Below are 25372 nucleotides of genomic sequence, written 5' to 3'. Positions count from 1 at the left end.
TCTAAATATATTCCGTCTCTAACAATTCATTCTCAGTGTTACCACTTGTCACTATGTGCTCATAAAGCAATTCTGAGCAGGCAGGGGAGCTGGATGAAAACACATGAAGGTTCTGTTCCCACGGCTTTTCTTTTAACCAGATATAGCTTTCAGTTCACAATGAAATGACTTTTAGAGCTTGTCTTCTTTACTGATGTGAATCAGGGGTGATATTCACTTAACTTCGCTACCAGTTCGCAAATGTGATTGTGAGCTCATGCACGACACCTCTGTGAATGCGCAGGACCTTCTGCACATGTGCAGAGCGTCAAAAACGGGACATGATGAGGTCCGGGTGGGTGGGCAGAGTCTCCCAGAGCCGCTGCTACCGGTTCACTCGAACCGGATAGAACCGGCTGAATACCACCACTGATGTGAATGTGGAAGACCACTTGCAGAACGTCAAGTCTCACTATTAGAATTAAAAGATGAGCCTATGGCTGCTGTACCTCCTAGCTGAATCTCTTGCCCAGGAGTGAGATACTTCTACTTATTCCAGCAAGGCTGATTAAGAAATGATGTAAACTGGATTCAAAAGCTAGTGTCAGTATTATATCCTGTAACAGTTTAACACCAATGTGTACATATTAAGGCAACAATAAGTTCAATACTGAATTTTTAAAAATAAATAAAAACCAACCATCCCGAAGCTGATCCATATCATCATCAAATACGGCTTCCTTAAGAGCAGTTTTATCATAGGCGCTGATAGTATCAGAATAGGGGTAAGGGTTGTACTCTCGAGCTCGGGGTCCAGAAAAGGCACGTGGGGGCTGGGTGTTGAGCAGGGAAGTCTTGTTATCCAGAGCCATCCTTCCTCCTTCCACCACATCACTGCTTCCACGCATATCAGTGGCTGGTGAGGCTATACTATCATCTCTGGAAACCTGTAGCAATTGATCAAAGAAAGAGGACTTTATTGGGACCAATTTCCATTAAGCTAGAAAGGGCAACTCTATTGTTACTCTGATAATAGGTTACACTGCAAACAGCAGTCTATTCCCACTTTGAATCTTATTAATAGAGCTAAATAAATTAGAACTTTGTTTGCACCAAACCCTAATTTCAAACTGGCACTTTCTAAATATAGGTTTTCTTCATCAACTGCAGCCATTCCCGTAAGTTGTTATTCTTTCTCTTTGCGGCTGCTAAATAATACTGAACAAGACTGTGAACTGCATTTATTGCCAATGTTGAGGAAGAAAATTATAGAATTTTTGAATCCAACATATGATAATTGGCATGGCTTCAATTAGCACTGTGGATTTCAATGACGTAGGAGTTTCTGTGCATAAATCCAACTGCTTCATTTACAAGAAAAATAATTTATGTGCGAGCAAATATTCGGAATAGTCTCAAGACAGTACAAACATACATACCTCCCTTCCCTTCTTCCCCCCTTTTTTCTGAGCACAGAACTACTATATATCAAGCGTTTGATTATAGTGACAAGAATTATATTAGATCATACATTTTTACAATTCAGTACAAAAAGTGTATATATTTTACTTTTATAAGAGAAAATTGTGATTTTTCCCATCCTGTTTTCCATTGCAGGGATGGCAAATATAAAGAGTTAAACAAAACAGTTATATTTTTAAAAAATGAAACAATACTGTATATGTACTGTATACGTGTACATCAGCGTATCTCAAACTGACGCTCCTAAAATGAGTTATTACTACAAAATCTAGCATTCTGTCAGGCAGGAAGAATCAGGATCACAAGTTACCGTATTTTTCACACTATAAGATGCACTTCCCCCCCTCCCCCACAAGTGGGTGGAAATGTCTGTGCATCTTATAGAGAGAATATTGCGGTGGGGGGGGGATTGGTGGTGCTGCGGCGGCGGCAAATGCCTGTCACCGCCAATGTCTGTCACCGCTGCTGGGGAATGCTGGAGCATTCGCTGCTGAGCAGCTGATCGGTGGTTGGATTGGCCTCCTGGAATACCGCTGATCAACTGTTCTAGGCGGCGGGGATCACCACCGCAAATCACTGCTGAACTCCACCGCCTAGAACAGCTGATCGGCGGTATTCCAGGAGGCAGATCCAACTGCCAGTCAGCTGCTTGGCAGCAAAGGCTCCAGCATTTTCCAGCGGCAGCGGCAGCTCACCTCAGCTGACCGGTGGTGGGCACAAAGGAGCGGAGCCCTTACGAGCCATGTGCTGGGACTGCGATAATGTGCTAAAGCTGACCACACTGTTTGCTGTTTGCTGCAAGGATGCTAGCCAGATGAATACCGGATGGATGCTGGGAGGCAGAGGCAGATTTTTCCCCTTTGTTTTCCTCCTCTAAAGCTAATGTGTGTCTTATAGTCCGGTGCATCTTATACGGCAAAAAATACGGTACTTCCAGTCAAGCTAATTTATTGCTCAAACCTGTACACAAGAATCTAATCAACTACGGTCAGCACTAAATTGGAGTTAGATAGGAGTTAACAGAATTCAAGGGGAGCTGAACATGGCTGGCTTGTGGGAATATAGTGATTCTTCTTTTGACTCTGCCCCCAAGCCTCTTCTTCTCCCACACAGTCCAGCAGATCTGGTCATTATTATATATAAAAAATGCCCAGTTGATAAACTTAATCACCCATGTGTTGTTTGCTTGAAACTGAACAATGTAGGAGGTTGAAAACAGCAAACCATTTTATCTAAATATTAATGATCACGGCTCTCAATATAATCACACAAAAATTACATATTCTTTCAATGTCTACTTACAATATCACCGTCCTTCTTTCCATCACGTTTGATTGGCTCATTTAGATCCTCTTGGCTACGAAAACTAAATTTTTCTATAGCCTCTGTGACTCCACGAAGAGAACTATAAATTTCATCAGAATTTAGGTTTTCCGTGTCATAATCCAGCATGCTGAAGAACAAACATAGATGGAACGTTAAAATTAAAGAATGGCTCCTTTGAGATCGAATTAGACATTTTCTCATTTGGAAAGACAAAAATTTGAAATCCAGTTTTAAAACATGCAACTTTCAAAAGGTTTTTCAGCCTGAGCAGCAGGAACTCAGATGTTAATTTCCAGAATGTATAAAAATTATTGAAACTAAATCTATAATTGGACAGCAACCATGTTGGGCCTCATCAATTCACCAAGGGAGTAGGGGTGTATATTTATTCTTCACTCAAGAAACAACTTGCTCCAGGTTAGATATAAATGGTAACTTATAAGTCATACCATTCCTTTGTAGCTTTTACTTGATCTCTCTTTAACCCTTTTTCTATCTAACACTATATTTAATGTTTCCCAAGATGTTAAATACATTCCCCTATATAAAAATCCAAAAGGTTCATTAAAATGGACTATTTCCCCATGGAATAAAGAAAGTTCTAATATTTTTTTGTGGAAATGTAGCTGCAAATATATGATAATAACAAAAATATTAGCAATAAAACTGATCCTCAGCGATGCTAGAAATGAAATCTATGATACTGCGGGCTCAAGATAAGAAGTACTTAAACTAATTTTTGGATTTAAATTTGATTCCACAAGAAATCCAAATCAAAAATCTAAACTATTATACCTTAATTATTTTTAAATAAAAATCTGTCAGCAATTTCTCATTTTCCTCTCATTTTTTTCTTGTGCTTGCTGGAAAGAGTATTTTCTGTATATGATTTTTCCCCCCTAAGAAACCACCATAAAAGACACTAGAATTACAAAAAATGCTAATATAATTTAATTCCTTTCTTCCCTAATATAAGATGTGGTTTCTCAAATACCAGGATTAAGGCTAAATTTTATTTGGTCAATCACTGGTGTTTTAACTAGATTAATCACATTACTACTTCAGCAAACTAGGTGAAATATGAAACACTAAGTATAATCTGAGGGTTCTACTAAAAAATATTAGAAGGTAGGAATGAAGGGCTGTCTACTCTTTTTAGGCTAACGTTCAAAATACTATTACTTAAAATCCAGATAACTGATAAGCAAGAAATTAAAACCTAAATACAGATAGTACTTGATCTGGGTTTGGCTAAAGAAAAGAAGAATTAGGGGTGACATGATAGTAGTATTCCAGTATTTGAGGGGCTGGCACAAAAAAGAGGAAATCAAATTATTTTACAAAACACCAGAGGGCAGGACAAGAAAGAATGGTTGGAAATAAATCAAAGAGAGAAGCAACCTGGAATTAAGGAGAAACTTCCTAACAAGGAGGGCAATTAACCAATGGAACAGCTTGCCTTCAGAAATCATGGGCACTCCATTACTGGAGGTTTTTAAGAAGAGACTAGATGGTCACTTATTTAAAATGGTATAGGTTCTCCTGCTTGAGCAGGGGACTAGCAGACCTCCAGCTCTATTCTATTCTGAATACAACCACTTGTTTAAAGATGGTTCAAAGTTACAGTGGCCCAAGGAAAAATGAATCTCAACCCGTCTTCGAAGTTGCAATCATCAGACCACTCCCACAGTTATGGGAGTGGTTGAAATTTAAATTTGGGTGCTTGGCAGCCGGTTCACATTTATGACAGTTGCAGCATCTTACAGTCATATGATCACAATTTGCGACCTTCCCAGCCAGCTTCCAACAAGCAAAGTCAATTGGGGAAACCAGATTCACTTCAACAACTATGGGGAAATGATAATAAAACTAAATATTGTTCTCAATTCTGCAGCTGACAAATTGCTGTATACTGTATATAGGGTGTGTAGACTGTGAATAACACAGAAAGCTTTCCTCTGGATCCAGAGAAACAGGCCTACAATTAAAGAGTTCCTCCTATACGACAACAGGATCAAAACTCTATCTCAGCTAAAAACGTATTTCACAAAATGATAGTCTATTTTGAATGGCACTTCCCAAAACTAGCATTTCATTATTTAAAACTACTTGCCAAAAACAAGATTTATGCCTCATGGAAACAGTTTCGGTCCCTGACTTTCTTTCAATGTACTCTTTCAGCAGCACAACCCAAGTAACCCTGGCAGGACTGAATGTACATCTGATATTTTGGCAAAGCAATAATATGACACATCCTAAAATCTCAGCATGTGACAGTGTGCTGTGCTACAGCCCTTTCAAGTCAGAGAAGCAACAATTATTATTTTAAAACAAGCATTCATAGATTCTATATAAGATAAATCATTCTCCACAAAGAGGAAGTTTTATAATTCCTTGATAGACATTAATTAAGATTATGACAATTCTTCCTTAACAATATTTTATGCTATTAGTTCTCAACAATTTTCTCTACATAACAATAATAGTGGTTTTTTGTAATGGAGTAATGGAGCAATGGAGCAGATAAATACAGAAAGGTATTTTTATTAACCTTTTTTATTACATCTTTTTATTAACGTTTCTTAAACTCCAAGCCTGGCTCTGAGAATCTGAATCAACATACTTAAGATTCATAAAGTCAGATAATAAAAGAAGCAAAATAACCCCATTCAAATCAATCATCAATCCTTTTCAGCTACAAAGTGGATTCATTTTCAACAAATTCTTTGTTGGAAAAAAATGTTGGTTTATTATCACTGCTGCTACCTGATGTTTCCTCCTTATACTAATTTTTACACTGTTAAGTTCCTCAAAGTAAGGAACTGAACACTGTATACTGCATAGACTATGACTCTTTAATTGATAGAAAAATAATAGATCCACCAGAAACTCAATTTATATCAAATTGCTCAATCTGCAGTTTGTAAATTAGTATGCCAAGGAGAAAAAAGGTCCTATTTTGAATGACAGACCTTGTTTTCCACGAAAAAAAGAAAAGGAAAAAAAACCCTAAACTTTTCCTAACAAAGCAAATTGGAGTGGATTCAAAGAGTATGCATTATTGTAAAATAGTAATTAGGACTACTGTTATGCAAATATATGGATTATTTCCTATTACTTGTTACATGGAATAGATTTCATTAGAAACCTTCAAATATCAGTGGGATCCAAAGTCTACAAGGGAAGAGCCTATTTTTTTAACCTGAGAATAAGACATTATGAAATATCTCACAAAAGAAAGAACAACAATTTTGGTGTATTATTTCTTTAAAAGAACCTAATCACATAAACAAGCAAATACATTTAGCCAGTATAAGAACTGTATGAAATATTGTATAGATGTGAAATTAAAAGAAAGAAAGAAAACTGAAAAATGGAAGATCAATTTACACTGAATAAATTAAATACATCCTATCAATTGTTTATAATAGAAAACAGTGATTCATGCATACAATTGGAGAAGTTACAAGAACAAAGAGATGAGAAAAAATGTGTGACTTTTAATTGATGTCACAATATTATTTTCCAATGCCATAACTTCCAACAAATACAGCCTTTAGGATTCAGAATTAGCTAAAGTCTGGGACTCTACATATATGTCCTAAGTGTAAAACCAGAATTGGTCTATAAAACAAAGGAAATTGCTTTTAAATATCAATAATCTTCTTCACATTTGGTTGAAGGACAAAAATCTAAATCTATATCATAAATCACTCATTTTTGTTTATTGATGTCATAATTTTATTTTCACACAGTGTAATGGAGATAACATCGTAGATTTTTATCTGTGCTATAATTAAGAATAGTTTTGTGTCCCTTTCAATGTTCTCATTGTTCTGTTCTTCCACAGCTAGATATTTATCACTGCAAGCAATGATATATTCACACTTTTTCAGGCACTGATGTTGTAATTACATCCTTAAGCTTTGCTAGCAAATATATGAAGATGAAGATCTATTGAATCTTCATATCGATAGCTGTCCAAATAAGTGTTTTTATACAAACAGGGGTAATAATGGACATATGCCAGAAAATCTCAACTTGGCCAATAACACATCTCCATAGTATGCATCTAAACACTGTTTAAAACAGATCTATATTTTCATATGGCTATTTGCAACTTCAAATACTATTTGTGTAATAGGCAATCTCTTTTGTTGTCATAGTTGTCAATTGTAATTTATGATTACTTTTCTTAACTAAAGGGTCTAGGGTTTCCTAGGTAGATCTCAGGACTTCAATGTGTCCACAGACATTTCCCTTGATATCCCATCAGCTTCCTGCCCCTGTTGCCATTTTAAAATATAATTTTCACTAGTAATGGGAAAGTGGCATGCTGCAAAGCATCAACTTCAGTATCACCTTTATTTACAAGAATAGGAAAGATGGGTGGCTGTACTTCGTTGGGAAATTTTCTTTGCTTCCTTAACATGGCAACTATAAACATGAGACTACAAAAGAAGGAAGTGGCAAGTAGTATTCTAAGAAATTGATGACGGATTGGTTATGTTCCCAATATAGCCATTTTATAAATGGGCAAGCACTTCTACCAATAATTTTTCCAAGAGATAACATGTCAAAATTCCTCCAATCCCAAAGGGCTGGGTCTTAAAACAGAGGCTGGGCACAAATGCAAAGACCAGTCTTATGCACGTGAAGTTCAACAAATAAAACTGGAATTTCACCACATGGCAAGTGGGGTCAGTAGGTTGAAAGTGACATAAAAAATGAGTAAGTCTAGTTCTATATGTCTCCAAATGAGTGCTTTGACTGGGAAGCTGTATAAGGAAGGTATTCCCTGTACACAGCCAATAAGTAGACATATAGAATGTCAACTAGATCCTAGTGGTTGACTATTCCTCTTAGTTGCTAAGACAGTTATAGTGTTATTCTAATTGTTTTCAACCTGGTGTCTTCATGCGTGACACTCAAATTGCTATTTTGAGCCAGCCAGCATGTCCATCAATCTTGCAATTAGAGATCATGGGAATTGTAGACAAGCACATCTGGAAGGTGTAGTTACAGTGTCTAACTAAAAGTTCAATATTACTTAACTCTGAGAGAGAGGGGGGAGGGAAGGAGAGACGGAGAGGGAGAGGGAGGGAGGGAGGGAAAGAGAGAGAGAGAGGGAGAGGGAGGGAGGGAGGGAAAGAGAGAGAGAGAGAAATAGTCATACTCAGTTACATTTCTCTAGGTGCCTGAACAGGTGCTTTGGAAACAGTGTAACTGATGGAATTTCTTCATAGGTAAAAACTGTGGCAAAACATGCTGCCTCTTTCCACATCCCCTGGATCTGTCTCTTTGAAAGCACTCCTCTGAGCCAAAAGGTAAATAACATTGTGACACCTCTGACAGGTTGGAATAACAGGTGGCTTGTTACCTGGGAGAGTAAGAGCGCCTGAAAGTCTTGTGAGAAGGAGCAGCGGGGATGGAGTTAGGCTGAAAAAGGGGAGGGGGGTGCTTCGACAGCCCATCTGCACTCCAACCCCAGAAACGACTGCAGTGATCACAGGAAGAAAAAAGAGAAAAGGAGGGAAGAAACAGAAAAAGGGAAAAAGAAAACTACAATCTGAGTGCTGCGGTAGTTTCCCCACCCCCATGCTTTCTCAACTAGAGAAGAACTTAATAGAAACAGATTGGACAGGAATACTCCATTGATTTGCTTCAGGTAAATACACTGCTATTCATTAATATTTGCAATATTAATAGGAATCACTAAGGAATTTAGGGCATATCTTCTCTATATCCATTTGCCTATTTCACAATACAGAGTCAGAAAATATTTTACAGTGAAAAATTGTTTTTTCCTAATATCTCAAGGTGAACAACAATTATCTTAGATTAAATGAGATTTTAAGATAAAAAACAAATAGACAAATGCTGAAGACCAAGAGGATCTTGGTAAACACCTGCATAAGCAGAAAAACCCAAAACAGATTCAGATTGAAATGCTAGTTTAAAACAGGGTTGCTTATTTCTCCCATTTATTAATTCATTTTTCTTAACAATCACTTTCCAGAACTCAGAAATAGTCTTTCTGTTTCCTATAGCCCACATTCTGTTGACTAGTTTTATCCACCACTACTCTAATGGCTAAATCAGGTAAATAAAGATAAACCCTTAGAAATCTCTCATACTGCATCTATTTTGGGGCCATATCAAATCTAATACCCCATAAGCCACTTCCAATTCTGAGTTGCCTGCTTCTGGAAATACGCAAACCATTACTGAAGCATACATTCTGGAAGGAAAATTACACACTGCAGATCTGACTCTCCAATGTAAAACAGTTTGGGCATCCATGTTAGCTTTTTAGCCTATCTCCATACCAGATATTCATTAGCAATTGCAAAGATTTACCAAGATGAAAAAGGCCAGATTTGGAATTCTCATCATTGCTGAGGCAGTTCTATAAGATGAGCCATTCATATATTGGGATTTATTTCTAGAACTGCTGGAGTATTCAATTGGTCGTTTTGTTTCTATTGAGCTTCCAGTACGTCATTATAGCAAAAGATCACACTGATGTAGAAAAAAAATGAAAAACGCTGCAAATCATGAAATGAGACATCAGGATAATTTTGCAGTACTTTAGAGCTGTGCAAAGACCAGGATTCCAAGGGCAAAATGTAAAATTTAAAGTGAGCATAGGCATATATGCAGCACCAGTTGAGAACATTTTAAACTAATCATATGTTTCCCTGGAAGAGTTATTAAGAAGAGGATTCCAATATATGTTGCATAGATGCCCACAAATTTTATTCTTTGAATCTAGATTTCTGCACAAACCTATTGTATCACACAGCATGCTTCTTCAGCTGTTTCTCATGAAAGTCTTTCAGAGAAAAAAAAAGGCCAAAAATAAGTTACGTTTACATAATTTTGCATTTGGAGAGAGAAAGGCTAACATTACAAATGTGATCCTGTGGGGCAAGCAATCAATCATATGCAACCTGAATTTTTAATGAACGAAGTATGACCAATTCTCCCTTACTATCTCAGTATAGCCAAACAAATTGACAAGTCTGAAACTCCGAAGTACAACATTCTGACAAAAAAAGAGAGCATTTTAGCATTTCAAACTAAAGACATACAATTTGCTGGTTAATTCTTTCAAAATGTTATTTTGAACTCCAATACATCTCAGATGCAATGAAAAATATTGGTTTCATTTCACTACTGTGTTTCATCAAATCAAAAGATTACATATTTGTAAATAGTTCATATTCTGAAGGATGGGTTTTTTTGTTCCAACATTTCCAAAAAGCAGGAACAAAAAATTAGAGTGTAAAGTAAAAAGGCAAATCAAAGAAAATTGTAAAAGTCACAGTGAAGCATTTCTCAAATATTATAGGATGAAGCTTGGAAAAGAAAGTAATTTAATAAAAACAGCAAAATATGACTGAAAACTAAAAATATTGACAGTGAATAAAAATATAATAAATAAATAAAAATATAATAAATATAAATAAATAAAGCTTGGACCAAGAAGCTTGTTCAGAAACAGAATCTAAAATCAAATATATATGCAATTTTTTTCCTTAAGGAAAATATACCCAAGAGCATAACATATCTATGTATGTGTCTTTATGTATATATTACAATGTATGCCCATACATATACAAGCAGATATACACCACATTTATTTTAAATATATATAATCTTTACTCTGAAAATCTTTCTAGAGATTAAGATTTCTTGACTTGTGGGAAGCTGACCCTATAATTAGAACAAAACCGTCCTGATTTTGTCAAATAATAAGTTCAGCGGAACAAAAATAACCTAAAATGGCCAAACAGAATTGGTTGTATGATACATATAGAGCTGGAAAATACTATAGAGAAGAAAATGTCAAGACATTCTTTAAATCTTCGAAAAGTGGGGGGGGGGATGCCACCAAGGTCATATTTGTACAGGATAAAGAATACTTTTTGCATTTTTTGTATCTGTTATGCATATGTTGGTAAACTCACATTAACTAAAGCATGCCTTGTATTTAAAACTTATATTTGAATAATTATAAGATATACTTAAGGAATTTTACACTGTACTCTCACATGCATATACCAGAAGTCCTCAGCGTTTCATCTGGAATAGTGACAGTATGTAAATACTAATAATAGGGAAACTGAATGTTAAGGACGTTTTCACAAAATGATTGTTCATAGTCACACAACACTCAGAGGATAAAATAAATATTGGTCTGTAGCCATATGCCATTTTATGCAACACTTATAGACACTGCTGAGAATACAGTTTACATTGACTGAAATGCACTTCTCATTCATTATTTGCAATTTAAAAAATCTAAATAGATAGATGATCCCCTGGTGCTATGTTGGGGACCAGGGCATAGGATTAAGCCCCATCAACAGTAGGAAATTTGCTTGCAATTAATTTTTCAAGTAGAAAGTCAGGTGTAAATACAGTAAATGCTTAGGAAGCATTTGCATTAACCTTTTGTTAATCCTATTTAATTGCCTGTAGTAACAAACCTGCTAATGTGCCAAATTCCAATCCAGCAAGTTGAAACTTAATATTTTCAATATTTATAAACAAAGGACACTTGACTCAAATGCAAATAACATTCTGAGTCAATAATATTCAGTAGAGACTTTTAATATGGACTGCATTTCAGAACAACATGTTGAATCAACAGAATATTATAAAGCCTGATATGCTAAGTAACTTCAAAATGGTTACTTCAAAATTGATAGTATGTGGACAAGATGCTAATTGTCAAATCATTTCACAATAAAATATCAGCAACGTTCTTCTAATATTTCCATCAGTACAAAAATGTTACTAAACAGGGGCAGATATTTCCATTTATATTTATGAGACAAGATAGATAAAAGTTCCACTTCTTTTTCTGGTGTATGTCCCCTAGTTGTATGCCTCCCTCGAAGAAATTCTGGGAACAGGCATGTAGTTACTCCCTTTAGTAAGTCTATTCACACTATCTTTTGGAAGAAAATGATTCTGTCTCAAATTTTATTGTCACCATCCTTTCAAAATAGTTTTATTACTCTATGTAGTTAATACATCCAGACTCATCTCCTACCAGAAGCCGGAAAATAACTTTGGCATGTTAATCAACTATCTTTTTCATTTTATACCACCACAACCATTATACAGTCATTTTAGGCAGAACATTATTTTTCTTGATTTTCTTGGCAGCACATATTAAGAACATCACAAATAAATGAAGCTTTATAGATAAAGCATTCTCAAAGCTCCTCCTCTCCTTTTTTAGATCTTCAAATATGACTGTCAAGAAAATGAGGACAAATGTAAAAGTAATTTCTTTAAATGAATATAATACATAATTTACTTGAATATATTTACATTTATATGTGTGCAGGACAAAAGGGTAGATATTATTATAGCTTTTTGACATTACCTGTAAAATTTAGTATTTTTACAAAGACTATTATTAAAGAAAGTGCAGTGTAATTTTTTTTCCTTAAGAGAAGTAAAATTTTTCTTTCCCTATTTTTAGAATTGAACAAGTATCTATTATATATGCATCTATATTGAGATTTTATATTTTAAATCAAGCTTTTACATATTGGAATTATACTTTAATTAAGCTACAGTGTTACCTGGGTGATAATCCTCCATGAGAACAATTGGTAGGTGAAGTTAAGGGGCTGGTTCTGCTGCTAGGATGACGTGAAGGGGTTCGGCCAACAGTATTACTAGGGGAACCCTAATACACAAAAAAGAGAAGAAATAACATAATGTAATATATATCACAGTTAATTTAAATTCTGACTTAAGCAGTATCTACCAACATTTTAACTCTGACTAGTGACCAGTATCAATTGCTTCTTAGTTTTCAAATTATTCAATAAATATTTTCTAGAGTTGGAAGCTGCCCACTATTACCTTATTTATATTATAAGGTAAATAACACAAGGTGCTTATCAATATTCACATTATCTAGCTGACAGAAGCAAAAAGGTTACTAAAGGAGGCCTGAATTTTTTTTCTTCCTTTCTTCACATTGATGCCTTAGCAATATTCTAAAATGAAAGGCTTTGGGGCTTCTTGAAAACACATATTTTCAAGAAATACAGCAAAGTAATAAGTCTTGGCTGGATATGTTAGGCCTTTGTCTATAAATGTATTTAGAGCACTTAGGTTCAGCAGGGTAGGGGAAGGTGAGATCTCCCTTCTCCTTCTTTCATGCAGCTGGACCTACTTTCTACTGTTCTTCCCAGCTGCAGCTTCAAAAGTGAGAGCATTTCAGTGGCAGCAAAATTTTGGAAATTTTCTGGTTTGAATTTCTTCTGAATATTTTGTATATCGACACCCAATGCTCCCTCCCTTCTTGGTTGTCCGCAGGAGGGCAAAAGATGATACATTTTTTTTTTTTACATTTATATCCCGCCCTTCTCCAAAGACTCAGGGCGGCTTACAGTGTATAAGGCAATAGTCTCATTCTATTTGTATATTTACAAAGTCAACTTATTGCCCCCCCAACAATCTGGGTCCTCATTTTACCTACCTTATAAAGGATGGAAGGCTGAGTCAACCTTGGGCCGGGCTTGAACCTGCAGTAATTGCAGGCTACTGTGTTCTAATAACAGGCTCCTTACAGCCTGAGCTATTCCGGCCCTTCCATGATGATACATGCATCATGACATCACATAATATCACCCTATTTAATTGCATTAGATACAAACACTGAAATCTTGTAATAATGGCATTTGCATTATGACATAATTGAGTATGGCATCATTTTCGCATCACGATAGTGTGCTGCAGACACTATTGAACCACTTCCCTGGAAACAGGGTATTTTATTTTATTTCCTACCTTTATTATTTTTACAAATAACTCAAGTTAGTGAACATATCCAGCACATCCTCCTCCTCCTATTTTAGCCACTAAAGCTCCTATCTGAGCTTAATAAACAAATCATCATATTTTCTTAACTTTAAGTCACTGGACCTCTACTTTCTGATCTTTCCTTTTCCCTCATCATTTGCCAAGACCCACACTTGGCACCATGGCATCTTAGCTAATATGCAGATAAAGCAAATTATTCAGAGTAATGGCACAATTATTTTAAAGCGTAATTTCTTGAAAGTGCTCAAAGCAGTTAAATGTATTTTTAAAAAACCTTTACAATTGCAGCAGAAAAATGCCCCTAGAATTTGGCAGGATAATGATGAACATTATAGATACAATATGCACACAATCCACCACATTCAAGGCAATGCCAAGTTTCATATGAAAGTACAGGATTCTTGAACTTAAGAGTGGAGGATAATAAAAAAACATACATCTTTTGGATTCATTCAGAATAATGGCAACTCTTTTATTAAACGCTGTGTCTCTTCTGTCCTGTAAAGCCAAAACTGCAGATTTGTATGATCTTGCTGAAATTAACTGGTGATCAAGAAATTACTGTCTTTAATTTTTTTTGGTTTTGCTGTTTATTTCTTACCGAAAAATAATCTTATCTTACCACACTAGTGTTGCTGGAGTTCTTGAGGTGGTTATGTAATAGTCTGGTAGCACCATCCTGGAATGTTTTTGGCAAGGCACCAAGTAACATGGTAAACTCGGGAGTGTTCAGTTCGAACAGAGAGATCAGGACTATTTGTGCTGCCTAGAAGTAAAAAGAAGAAGAAAGTCAGAATCACAGCAGAGTTTTTTTTAAAAAAATTGTTAAGCATTACTGGGACATATCACAATATCCAGATCGCAGTTAAGTACATTCATTTTACCCGTAATATCACACATTCCAAATACACGACAGGGAAGTACTGCTGAAATCAAGTCACTACAGTAAAAAAAGAAAAAGAAAAAAGAAACAAAGCAAAACACTTCTCACATAATGAAATGTCCAGTTGCATTTTCTGTAAACTGCAAATTAAGAATACAAACCTACATATAAGAGTCCAACAAAAAGTACATATAATTCATTGTCCTGTATCAAATAACTACAAATACATACAGGTTCAAAAAGTTTTTGTAAAAAAAAAAAGACACACTGTGCTAACACAGCTTTGAAAATTAAATTATCCAGTTAACAAGCTGATTCCAGACTTCCACATCATATACTTCATACTTCAGAATTGGTGATACATGATTCATTAATAATATGCATTCATTCATGAACTTAAATAACTGATCTCAACTATTCAGTAAGTCAATTTATTTTTATAAATCCATTAGCTATTCCAGTTCAAGCTAGTACCTGCAGAAAATGCTCTCTCCCCACCCCGTGTGTGTGTGTGTGTGTGTGTGTGTGTGTGTATCTAGTCCTATCTTTCTACCTATCTTTAAAATGAGACTAGAAGTCAGTCTCCTGATTTCTAGCCTGGTAACTTAATCACTACACCAGACTGGCTCTTAATAAACATATATAGGGTTGCATTATTAACTTCTAGTGTCTGTGTGTGTGTGTGTGTGTGTGTGTGTGTGTGTGTGTGTGTGTATAAGAAAAAGTACAACTAAATTTCATTCAGTTTCTGTGTGCTTTCTTGTAATGTTTGCCTTGAAAAAAATATCCATTATGACTTGTTAGAGGCTAAAGAGGCTGCCTGAGGTTTAATCTATCAATTATGACTGAAATTCAGCCTTTGAACTATTTATTATCCTTTCCACTAGAATAAGCACTGTTCCTTCAAAATTAAATACTGTAAGTGAAGAAGAACATTATATAGTTCCAGCTGGCATCTCCTTCTTCCTCAAATCAGTGTACTTCTAACTAGATGGGAAATCTGTTTGCGCAGAACTCAGAAAGTGAAAAATAAGCCACATATGGTCATACTCATCTTGCCCTACAGAAATGTGGGAACATTCATTAAAAGAACATTCTTTGAACAGAAAATATTATTTCAAGTCAAGTCCAAGAAAAGAATGGATAACAAAATGAAGAAAAATAGCTATATGAACAATCAGAAAAATCATGCGGATCCAAGCATGGGAATTTTAGTTTAGTTAGGGACATCTACATGCAAGTCAGTACAGCAACCAAGCAAGAGATCCAATTCTGTGTATCTAGTTCTATTTTGTACCTTCCCAATTCAAGCGGATTCAGTTTGGGCTACAGTGCAACCATAGTTCCTTTATACTTTTTATACTATCCTTTGTACTTTTTCAGCTGCCTTATTGGTTCTTAAACTGATTCTGCCCATTGCTGTTACAATTTTGTTTCCCTCAGAAATCTTCCAATAACATCTATTAAAATCCAAAAATTTATCAACAAAAGGGGTGACTGTAATGACATTCCACAAATGCCAAAGGAAAAGGGCGCATAAGCACTTCAGTACAACCCCAAGTTGTCATTGTGTATAAATAAAGGTCCTTTGACTTTTTGTCCTGTAACAGGGAAGAGCTGTATTAAGTAAGAACCTAAAGGACAGGAATATTGCATGTTAATGGAACAGCAGGCACGCAAATATTGAATTGAAAGCTTTCCGTTATTTTTCATCCACCTTGGGATATGAATTCATATGAGACTGCAACTAGCTGCAGACACCTCAGATAATACTCATTTAATCTAATTCAAACCAGAGTGAAAGATACACACGTGAGGTTATCACACATCACTGCATTTTTAAAGAAAATCCTCCCCCCAACCTTTTCCCCCCACAAATCTAAGCTAGATTAGAATTTTGGACTGCAAACACAGACTAATATCTTATGATTAGTGTATGCTACTTTTAGTCTACCTGTTTACACTTTTCTTCCAAGTTTCCTTCACCAGGACCTGACGAGGCTGCTGCTGGTTTAGCTGGCATATCCTCACCTACCCAACTATGCATGGTCTGAGTTCAACAAATAGGAAATGGAATATTATTTATTAGAACCAAGCACAAGATTTTCACTGACTTTCACTGTTGCAGAAACATTTATGTTTAGTTTCTTGCAGAAGTTGCACTTATAAAGCAGAGATGCTTTTCCAGCGTGGAACTAATGTCACAAAAATGGAAGTGGGTGGCCATTACTAAGTTTTGTAACTCTTTATTTTTTTCCAACCTGTACTATAATGACTTTTACAATTTGTAGATGTAAATTTTACAATTCCTCTGTTACTCATATAGAATTCAATAGCTGTAACTTTATTTTTAGTTATTTATTTCCTTACTCAGCCTTTTTGAAAACTGATAAACAAAACTTAAAACTTAAGGCAAGCCAGTTCTACCTCCAACACTGTACTTATGATACAGGTGCTATTGTGTCTAAGTCAGGGGTGTCAGCGGCCCGGATGAGTCATGCGCTGGCCATGCCCACCCAGATTTAGTGAAGGGAAAAAAGTTGTGATAAGACTCGAATTTGATACCCCTGGTCTAAATGAACCATCAGAAGTTGGTCTCATCTTTTTGGTACCACCCGCTTCTAAATAGATATGTGCATATGGTTAAAGCCTGATGCAGTCAAATAATAGCAAATCTGCAAAGTAGCAAATTAGGAAGCCTTTCACTGCAATAGCACTAATAATGATGCATTGTATGCGAAAGTAATTTTTGATCTCTATACTGTTGAGCAACATTCAACCTATTTTTGTAAACTACACTCTGAGAAATTAAACATGTTTTTTAAAATGACGATTGACTTGTGAACAAACATTAAAATTCTAGGTGATATTGGCATGTTAAAATACCAAACAGAAAGTTTTAATTTTGGGGTGGTGGTGGTGGTGATGATGATAGTGCTTTAAAAGTGGGTCATCAGCACAGTAGGCATTTGCTTACCTAACAATGACGGAAACACCTAGCTGTATGATCTAAAAGATGTTTTTATACTGTTTTTCTATGTAACAAGCACTGGAAGTTGCTTTTGACAGAACTTCTTGTTTTGGAACCTGGAATAAAGGTTTAGAGAAAAGATCTTTTCCCATCGTCTCTCGATATGGTGGAAAGGGACAGAATTAGCCTCTCTCCTGGTTTACCGTGTACAGTAAAGGTATTCTCTGACTACTATCACTATCATGAAAGAAACATTGGTTTAAGGATCCAATAAATACAGTAGTGGTGGAAAGCATGCAGCTCATAGATCATACTTTTTGCCCTCCAGCATTAGATGAATAATAAATAATATTATTTTTCCCATATTGTTAATGCTTCTGCAAATTTCTATCATATTTTTACCTTGAAGAAAAAAGAAAACATACAAATCCTTTTAAATGTGTCCGCTTGTTGATTGCTTGAGTTAATTCTAGTCTATCTCCAGATCTAAACTGTCTTTAAATAATAATATGACTGTTCAAGTCAACTGGCTAAGAAGTAGCTTTATAAAATATGTTCAAAAGACAACTATATCAGCAATATCCACTGCCAAGAATCATACTATGCATCCTTCTGCATCATAATTAGCATAAAGACAATTTGTAGAAAAGAAGGAATAAAAGAAGAGCACATAAACCCAATGTTAATTATTTCTCTTTTTTGTGCACTGAACCCATTAGTCATATTGTTATATTGAAGAAATATCAAACTCCTTATTGTCTATTTAATGATGCTTTGTTTCACGGTAAACAATTTTCAATGTTATGACTTTACTCAACAAATTCAATGCAGTAGCTCCCATTCCAAAATGGATATTTAGAATGCTATATAATTAATCCCCTGCCATTTAATCATTATATGTTGTTGCCTATTGTCAAGATTCATTTCATTTCTGTTTTTTGATCAGCTTCATCTTTCTATTTCAATAGGCTTCCTATGATCCGTCTTCTCCTCTTCAACATCACAAGCTTATATTTCCATCTACATAAGTTTAACGCTAACTCTAAAAATCTATAGAGATTCTCAGTCATCTGGGTCATAGTTGTCGCAAAGGTGCTTTTTCAGGAGGCAACTGGATGTTCTTGTTTTTTCTTTAAAGACATTTAACTTCTCATCCAAGAAGCTTCTTCAGCTCTGACAGGACAGTGGGGAATGGATTTATATTCCTTGCACACAGCTCGTCATTTGCTTCCGTTTAGAGCAAGGGTGTCAAACTCAATTTCATTGAGGGCTGCATCAGGCCTGTGGTTGACCTTGGGGGCCGGGCAGGTGTGGCCAGCTTGACACCATTTACTGGGTGTGGCCGACTGGGTAGGCGTTGTCAGCTTGACACCACTCCCCAAACTGTTGGCATGTTTCCTCTTTGCACTGGGTAGACCGGGCCGAACCCACCCCGGCTCGATGTTTCCTCTTCACACTGGGTAGACCAAGCTGAAGCCACATTGGCCAGCCCCTTACATTTTCCAGGACAGCCCCAAGGGATGGATTTGTCCACATCACAGGCCAGATGCGACCCGGGACCTTGTGTTTGACACCCATTTTAGAATGTTGTTGACTTACTCTAAAAAATTTCCAAGGTGATGTTCTTTTTGACATGCATGACAAAGATGACACCTCATGGCACAGCTGGGAACTTCACCGACCACATTAACATGAATGTTGAGGGAGAGAAAGCAAATCTGAAACTTGATACCAGTATTATTAACTTTTCCTCACAGAGGAACTAGTAAGTAAACTGAAAAACTGACTGAGGAACTCATGGGTAACTGATTTCTCTACTTCTCACTGTGTATGTGTATCTATGATTGTGGAAGTTTGCCCTTATGAGGTACATGCTTTGCTTCACAGAGATTTATTGCACAGTCTCAGCACTGTGAATAACCTCCAGTTACTCAATGGTCTACTTCAGAGTTGAGGAAGGTCGTTAGCAGAAACTACTGTTACCAAACAAAATGATGGCACGAGTGCTTCACTGAATAGAAGTGGAGTGGTGCAGTAGTACATGGTTTTTGTGAAAGTGCTTTGAGGGATACTGTAATGTCTGTACAGGGTTACTACCACCCCTTCAACAGAATTCTCACCTTGTTATATTTTAAGAATAGGAAAAAAATTTCTTGGTCTACAAAACTTTTTATTTATTTAAGCCATTAGTTGGAATTTTTGGCTAGCAAATCCTTTCCATCCTACTACTTCTCATCTGAAACCTTGCTCCCTACATGTTCTAGTAAAGTCTGTGGATGGGGAAGATACATAAAGATGCATGTGAATGCATACATGGATAGAGATGAAAGAAAATTTCTTTTTGTGTGTGCTTGAAATGCCCTCACTTGAAAGAATGATATGCATTTCTATTTTCATGAGAGCATCTCATGCACACTTGGAATACATGCAAAATTTCAGAGAAATAAAAGAATATCTTTCAATTTTGATTATGATAAAGGAAAGAGAAAGAGAAACAAGGTGTGCTTTGTCCAAGTTTTATTTTCAGCCAAAACATAATTTGGCTCTTGATTATTTTCCTGAACAAGGCTTTTGCCCACAAAAGTTATCCATCTCTAATTTAATTTCAGAGAATGAATTTTCCCTGAGTTCCACTCAAATACTTCCACCAATTGCAAAGTCTCACTCTGCATTCTTTAGCATGCCCTTCCACACTATGTGAAAATTTACCCATTGATCCCAAAAAAGGGGAAAAGAAATGACAAAGAAGACTACAGGGAGGGGAATCAATGCAAATTATTACACTAATGTAATATCTGGTTGGAGTGAACGGCTTCTCTGAAAGGAAGGAATGTTTTCATCCAGCAAAAGCACATTTTGAATACAACTGAATGAATTTATCGATCTGATACAGTATAATCTTAATTTTTTTAATGAATTTATACAAGTTCCACCAATTATTGCCTCCCATTGCTTTGACTCACCTTTCTTACATCTGAGCTCTTTGGTTCTGTTGTCCAGGTAATTATCCTAGAAACTGCAAGTTTAGCCTCACTGGAGTTTACAAAATCTGTAGGATCCATTTGTCTAGCCAAGGATTCAATGTATTTTAATATTGCCACTTTTACCTGAATAGAATAGAATAGAATACATTTTGTAAATAAAGATAACACAACCAATTTCAAAGCTCAAAACCTTTTCTCAAGCCCATTACTTGCTGCAAAACAGCCATCTCTAGATCTTCTGAAAACCCTTAACATATAACCAAGGAAAAATGTATTTGTCCCAGTTATCTATATTTAAGCATTATGCTTGACTTTACTCTCAGACATCATTTCCCAATAGAAGTGCAAGCACCTTAACCTACCTTAAGATTTGGTGTTTGGGTCTGATCTACGATAAACCTCATCAAAATATTAAATTGTTGGTCAAATGGAAAAGAATCTCTATAATGGAAAGGGAAAAGGGAAGAGAGACCATAAAAACAAGTTCCAAGATTTAAATATAAGTAGTGTTTTCCTCAGATGGACAAACATGAAATATAGAATAGCTGCATGTCACAGTCTAAGAAATAAAAATAAATATCCTCCCCCCCCCCAAGACTTCAGTTGACTTTCTGAATAACTATGTATCTTCTTAAGCCACAAGGAGGACAGATAAAGGGTCCAATTAATGAAAGTAACCCAAGGGTAGATATTCAGTTTTGCACTTAGTTTACTTCAAAGTCTTTACTTTTATATATTCTTAGTTAAGTCTAATTTTGATATGGGATTTAAATGAAGAAATAAATTCTTCCAATTTCCCTCAGGATAGTTGTATCAGATGAGAGGCTCATGGTTGTAACTTAACAGATTCAATCTATGAGACAGTAAATAAAAGCTTTCTATCTGGAGATGATGAACATTGCAATCCATCATATCTGCAGGGAACTAAGTTTGAGAAAGCTGGTTTTGCATTATATAAAAAAACATCATCAACTTATCCCCAGTTACTTGGCAGGTACACTACCTTGTTACATCCAGAGCTTTCTGCACTTTGGCCTGCACTGATCCCAGCAGGTCAGCACCCATCTTCTTCAGTAACTGTGTCAGAAGAACAAAGAGCCAGTCCTGCAAATCATCTTTGTGAATAATGATGAAGTCTACCAAAGTTTCAAGAAACATGCTGAAAACCTTTAAGTTAAAAGAGACAGAGGAAATCATGATTTACATCATTATTAACATCGTGATTAACACAAAAATGATGAAAATCAAAGGCAAACAAAACCTGCATTAATAGGGATGATTTTGACATCCATGTTAATACTGTGAAGTATCAGGGTATACTGGATGATTTATATTAAATAGATAAAAGAGATGAGATTAAGTGGTGGGAGTGGGGAGGAAGGAAAATACACTTACTCTCTGTTGTGAATTCCACGGCAAAACAGGCCATGCAACAAAACAAACCATTCATTAGTAAACTGATATAAAAAAATCAAAGCAAATTGCTTTAAGGCAGTTTCCCTTGCATTCAGATAAATTGCATTCACAGAAAGTTTAAGATAACTTTATGAAAGGATGTTTTTATAATATGCAAGGTCAACTGTTAAATTCTTGAGGCAATACATCTTTTTGAAATAATCTTTTTTGCTACATTTCAATGAAATGTTCTGCTTTAGATAATATCCTACTTGCATGACTTACTTATGGAATTTAAAAATATCTCAGTAATTCATCACAGATAACTGCAAAGACTAAACAACTATTTAGCACAAAAATTGAAATATTATGATTATCATTTTGATTCAATAATTTATTTATAACCCAACCTCCAACATTTATGGATTGTTCATAAAAGGTGCATATATTTAAAAATTTACCTTGCTGTGGGGGTCTGCAAACATACGTGTGAAGATTTCACATAATCTTTTCAACTCCACACGACTAAACCCAAACAAAACCCCCCCAAATTATTGTAGAAATTAGAAGTGGGTAAAATGTAGCAACACAAATTTACATACAAAACCCATTATTTATTTCCAAAGCAGCAAATGAGTATAGACAAGGAAACTCCATTCTAATCTCAACAGATGAGGGGACTTCAATATAAGGTCAAGAGACTATATTTAGTTTTTCATTTGTGGTATAATATAAATCAGGCATGTCCAATCCGCAGCCCGCATCTCATCCTGAACAGCTGGTAATGTGATGCCGCAAGATCATAAACTTTTAACAATATTATGAGTTTTATATACATTAATTATATTGGATATTTTATGTATGGGCCAAGACAATTCATGTTCACTCAATGCAGCCCAGGCAAGCCAAAAGGTTGGTTCCTCCATCTTTAAATATTTTGCTGTCTTGCTAATTAATTTAATTTTAATTAATATAAAAAACTGAACTGCCTTGCAGTATGTTCTTCTTATATATATCCTTCCCTTTAGTGAAGGTAAAAATCTTATGTTCAATCTTTTTTCTAGAAACACACAACTGAAAGATTGTCCCCTTGAAGTCTTAAAACAGAGAGTTCTAGAGAACTAAAATGTTCTCCTACTGATTTTTGGATAGTGCACTTCTGGTCTCCAACTCACTCCCTTGGCATATATTCAACCGTGTTTTATGGCAATACAAAAGAACAAAACAAGAAATTTCAATTCTTTTGGATGCTCTGTCTTGGACTTCAAATATACTTGCCCTGAGCCAAAGAAATTATAAGTGGTAGTTTCATTAGGAATAATAGAACTGGAGTTCATTGAACATTTTATATCATTTCTCATAAATCTTCTCAAACTTCTTAAACTGTTTATCTTAAATGTCAAAGAGTCTTTAATCAACAATTCAGCTTTTTCTAAACTGGGGGCCCCACCAGGGAAGTTTGGGCAGTGTCACATAATTCTCTTTGCATACCGTTTCATATGTATATTAGGAAGATTACAATCTACATATTCCTTGGGCTTTCTTTAACCTGTTTTCATTCAGATACCCTGACTCTAGATACATATTTTGCTCTCTTGTTTATTTTTGATTACTGAGAGATGCTGATGAGAGCTCCAAAGGGAGAATGCAAAACATATATTTTCTTTCTTTGAAAATATTCAAAATATTTCTTTCCTTTGGTTTTTATTTTTATATTTTTAAAGTCAACCAGTCAGCTTTCATGCCTAACATGGGTTAAGAACTCACAATCTCCTGGTTTTTAGATCAAAACCTTACACCAAACACTATACCAAAATAAATATCTTTAGTAGCATGATGCCTGTATGTCAGTATCTATGTGTGATATGTTTCTGGATAAAAATAATAATCATTAATGCAAGGCTGCCAGCCATACATTGTTATACAGGTAGTCCTTAACATACGGCCACAATTGACCCCTAAATTTATGTTGCTAAGTGAGAAATTTGTTAAGGGTGTTCTGCCCCATTTTATGACTTTTCTTGCCACATTTGTTAAGTGAATCACTGAGGCTGTTAATTTAGTAACATGATCGTTAAGTGAATCTGGTTTCCCCATTGATTTTGCTGATCGGAAGATTGCAGAATGTGATCATATGATCCTGGGATGCTCCAACTGTCATAAATGTGAGTCAGTTGTCAAGCATGTGAATGTAAATCATATGACTATGGGGATGCTACAACGGTCGTGTGAAAAATGGTCAAAAATCCCTTTTTTCATTGCCGTTGTAATTTTGAACGGTCAATAAATGAAACTGTTGTAGATCAAGGACTACCTGTATTTAATAAACAGGATAGAATTACAGGCTTAAAAAGCCTGTTCTAAGTCACTGCTCAACTTTTTCAAAATCTTCTATTTTCTTGATTTATTCAAGATAAAAAGAAGATAAAAAGACTCCTAATTATATTAACAGCTTTGAACACCTACAGTATCTCTATCACTAAGTAGAAAATCTATTCTGCAATGATATTAATTCCAATTGTTCATCATAATTATAAGTTGAATTCAAAAATAACAATAATGGGTGATAGTAACAAAAAACACAGTCCCATCCTTAAAATGCTGGCTATCTAAAATATACCTTACACCTTATTAAAGGATTATTAAACAAAATATTGATAATTTAGAAGAAGCATAAACATTTCATAATTTATGGAACTCTTTTAAAGACTTGATAACGAACAGGTACAAAATAAACGAATAGTTACTAATGAAATACGCACTCACCTTAATGTCCTCTGGCTCTTCAATAGGTTTTGCAAGCCAATTAACCCCTCTTTCCTTTCAGACCAGTTGGAACTAGCACAGTGGTTTAAGACCTCAGCTACATCTTCTGTCTGTCGCAGGTAGTGTGGGATGCCTCCATTGCGGGAACCATAGGACCGCTCTGAGCAAGCACTGGAGGCATCGCTGTTTGCATCATCATCAGAATACATCCCATATGGTTCATACCTTCTTCTCACTGGTTTTTTCTGATCAGAAGGGGGGAAATAAATATTGGATTTAGTAGTTTTGAATAATTTCACTAAAGTAATAAAGCTTAATAACTGTTCATTCAGTGACCAATTTGAATTATGATAGTGCTCAACAAAGGGACTTACCCAAAGATGCAGCCATTGCCCCCACAATGAAAATTTAAGTGCTTGGCAATCAGCCCACTCTAAGCAACAGCACTTAAGACTCATATACCACTTCACAGTGTTTACAGTCTTCCCTAAGCAGTTTACAATGTCAGCATATTGCCCCCAACACTATGGGTCCTCCTTTTATCGACCTCTGAAGGATGGAAGGCTGAGCCAACCCTGAGCCGGTGAGAATTGAACTGCCGAACTGCAGGCAGCTGGTAGTCAGCAGAAGTAGCATTCAGTGCTGTATTCTAATCACTGCACCACCACAGCTCTTGGACTGACCACAGCAGTTCCCTATCTCAGCTGCCCATCAGGTCCATCATGTGCA

At 35.7% G+C, this 25372-nt stretch overlaps 1 protein-coding gene across 7 annotated transcripts in view; it reads right to left on the bottom strand.

The window, feature by feature from the left end:
- Positions 1-25372, bottom strand: part of CLASP1 (cytoplasmic linker associated protein 1) — a 224198-nt gene that overhangs the window by 23606 nt on the left and 175220 nt on the right. For all 7 annotated transcript variants that reach the window (XM_058195472.1, XM_058195491.1, XM_058195454.1 and 4 more), the window contains 9 exons: positions 24644-24888; positions 22339-22402; positions 21486-21649; positions 20845-20923; positions 20462-20605; positions 14267-14410; positions 12393-12499; positions 2764-2914; positions 680-926 (listed from right to left, as the gene is read on the bottom strand). In XM_058195472.1, the coding sequence (XP_058051455.1) occupies positions 680-926; positions 2764-2914; positions 12393-12499; positions 14267-14410; positions 20462-20605; positions 20845-20923; positions 21486-21649; positions 22339-22402; positions 24644-24888 (1345 nt within the window). The remainder of the gene's footprint in view (positions 1-679; positions 927-2763; positions 2915-12392; positions 12500-14266; positions 14411-20461; positions 20606-20844; positions 20924-21485; positions 21650-22338; positions 22403-24643; positions 24889-25372) is intronic.

Source organism: Ahaetulla prasina, chromosome 1 (assembly GCF_028640845.1).
Source record: "Ahaetulla prasina isolate Xishuangbanna chromosome 1, ASM2864084v1, whole genome shotgun sequence".
In the NCBI taxonomy this organism is placed as follows: Eukaryota; Metazoa; Chordata; class Lepidosauria; order Squamata; family Colubridae; genus Ahaetulla; species Ahaetulla prasina.
This window is presented reverse-complemented; position numbering and strand designations above follow the sequence as displayed.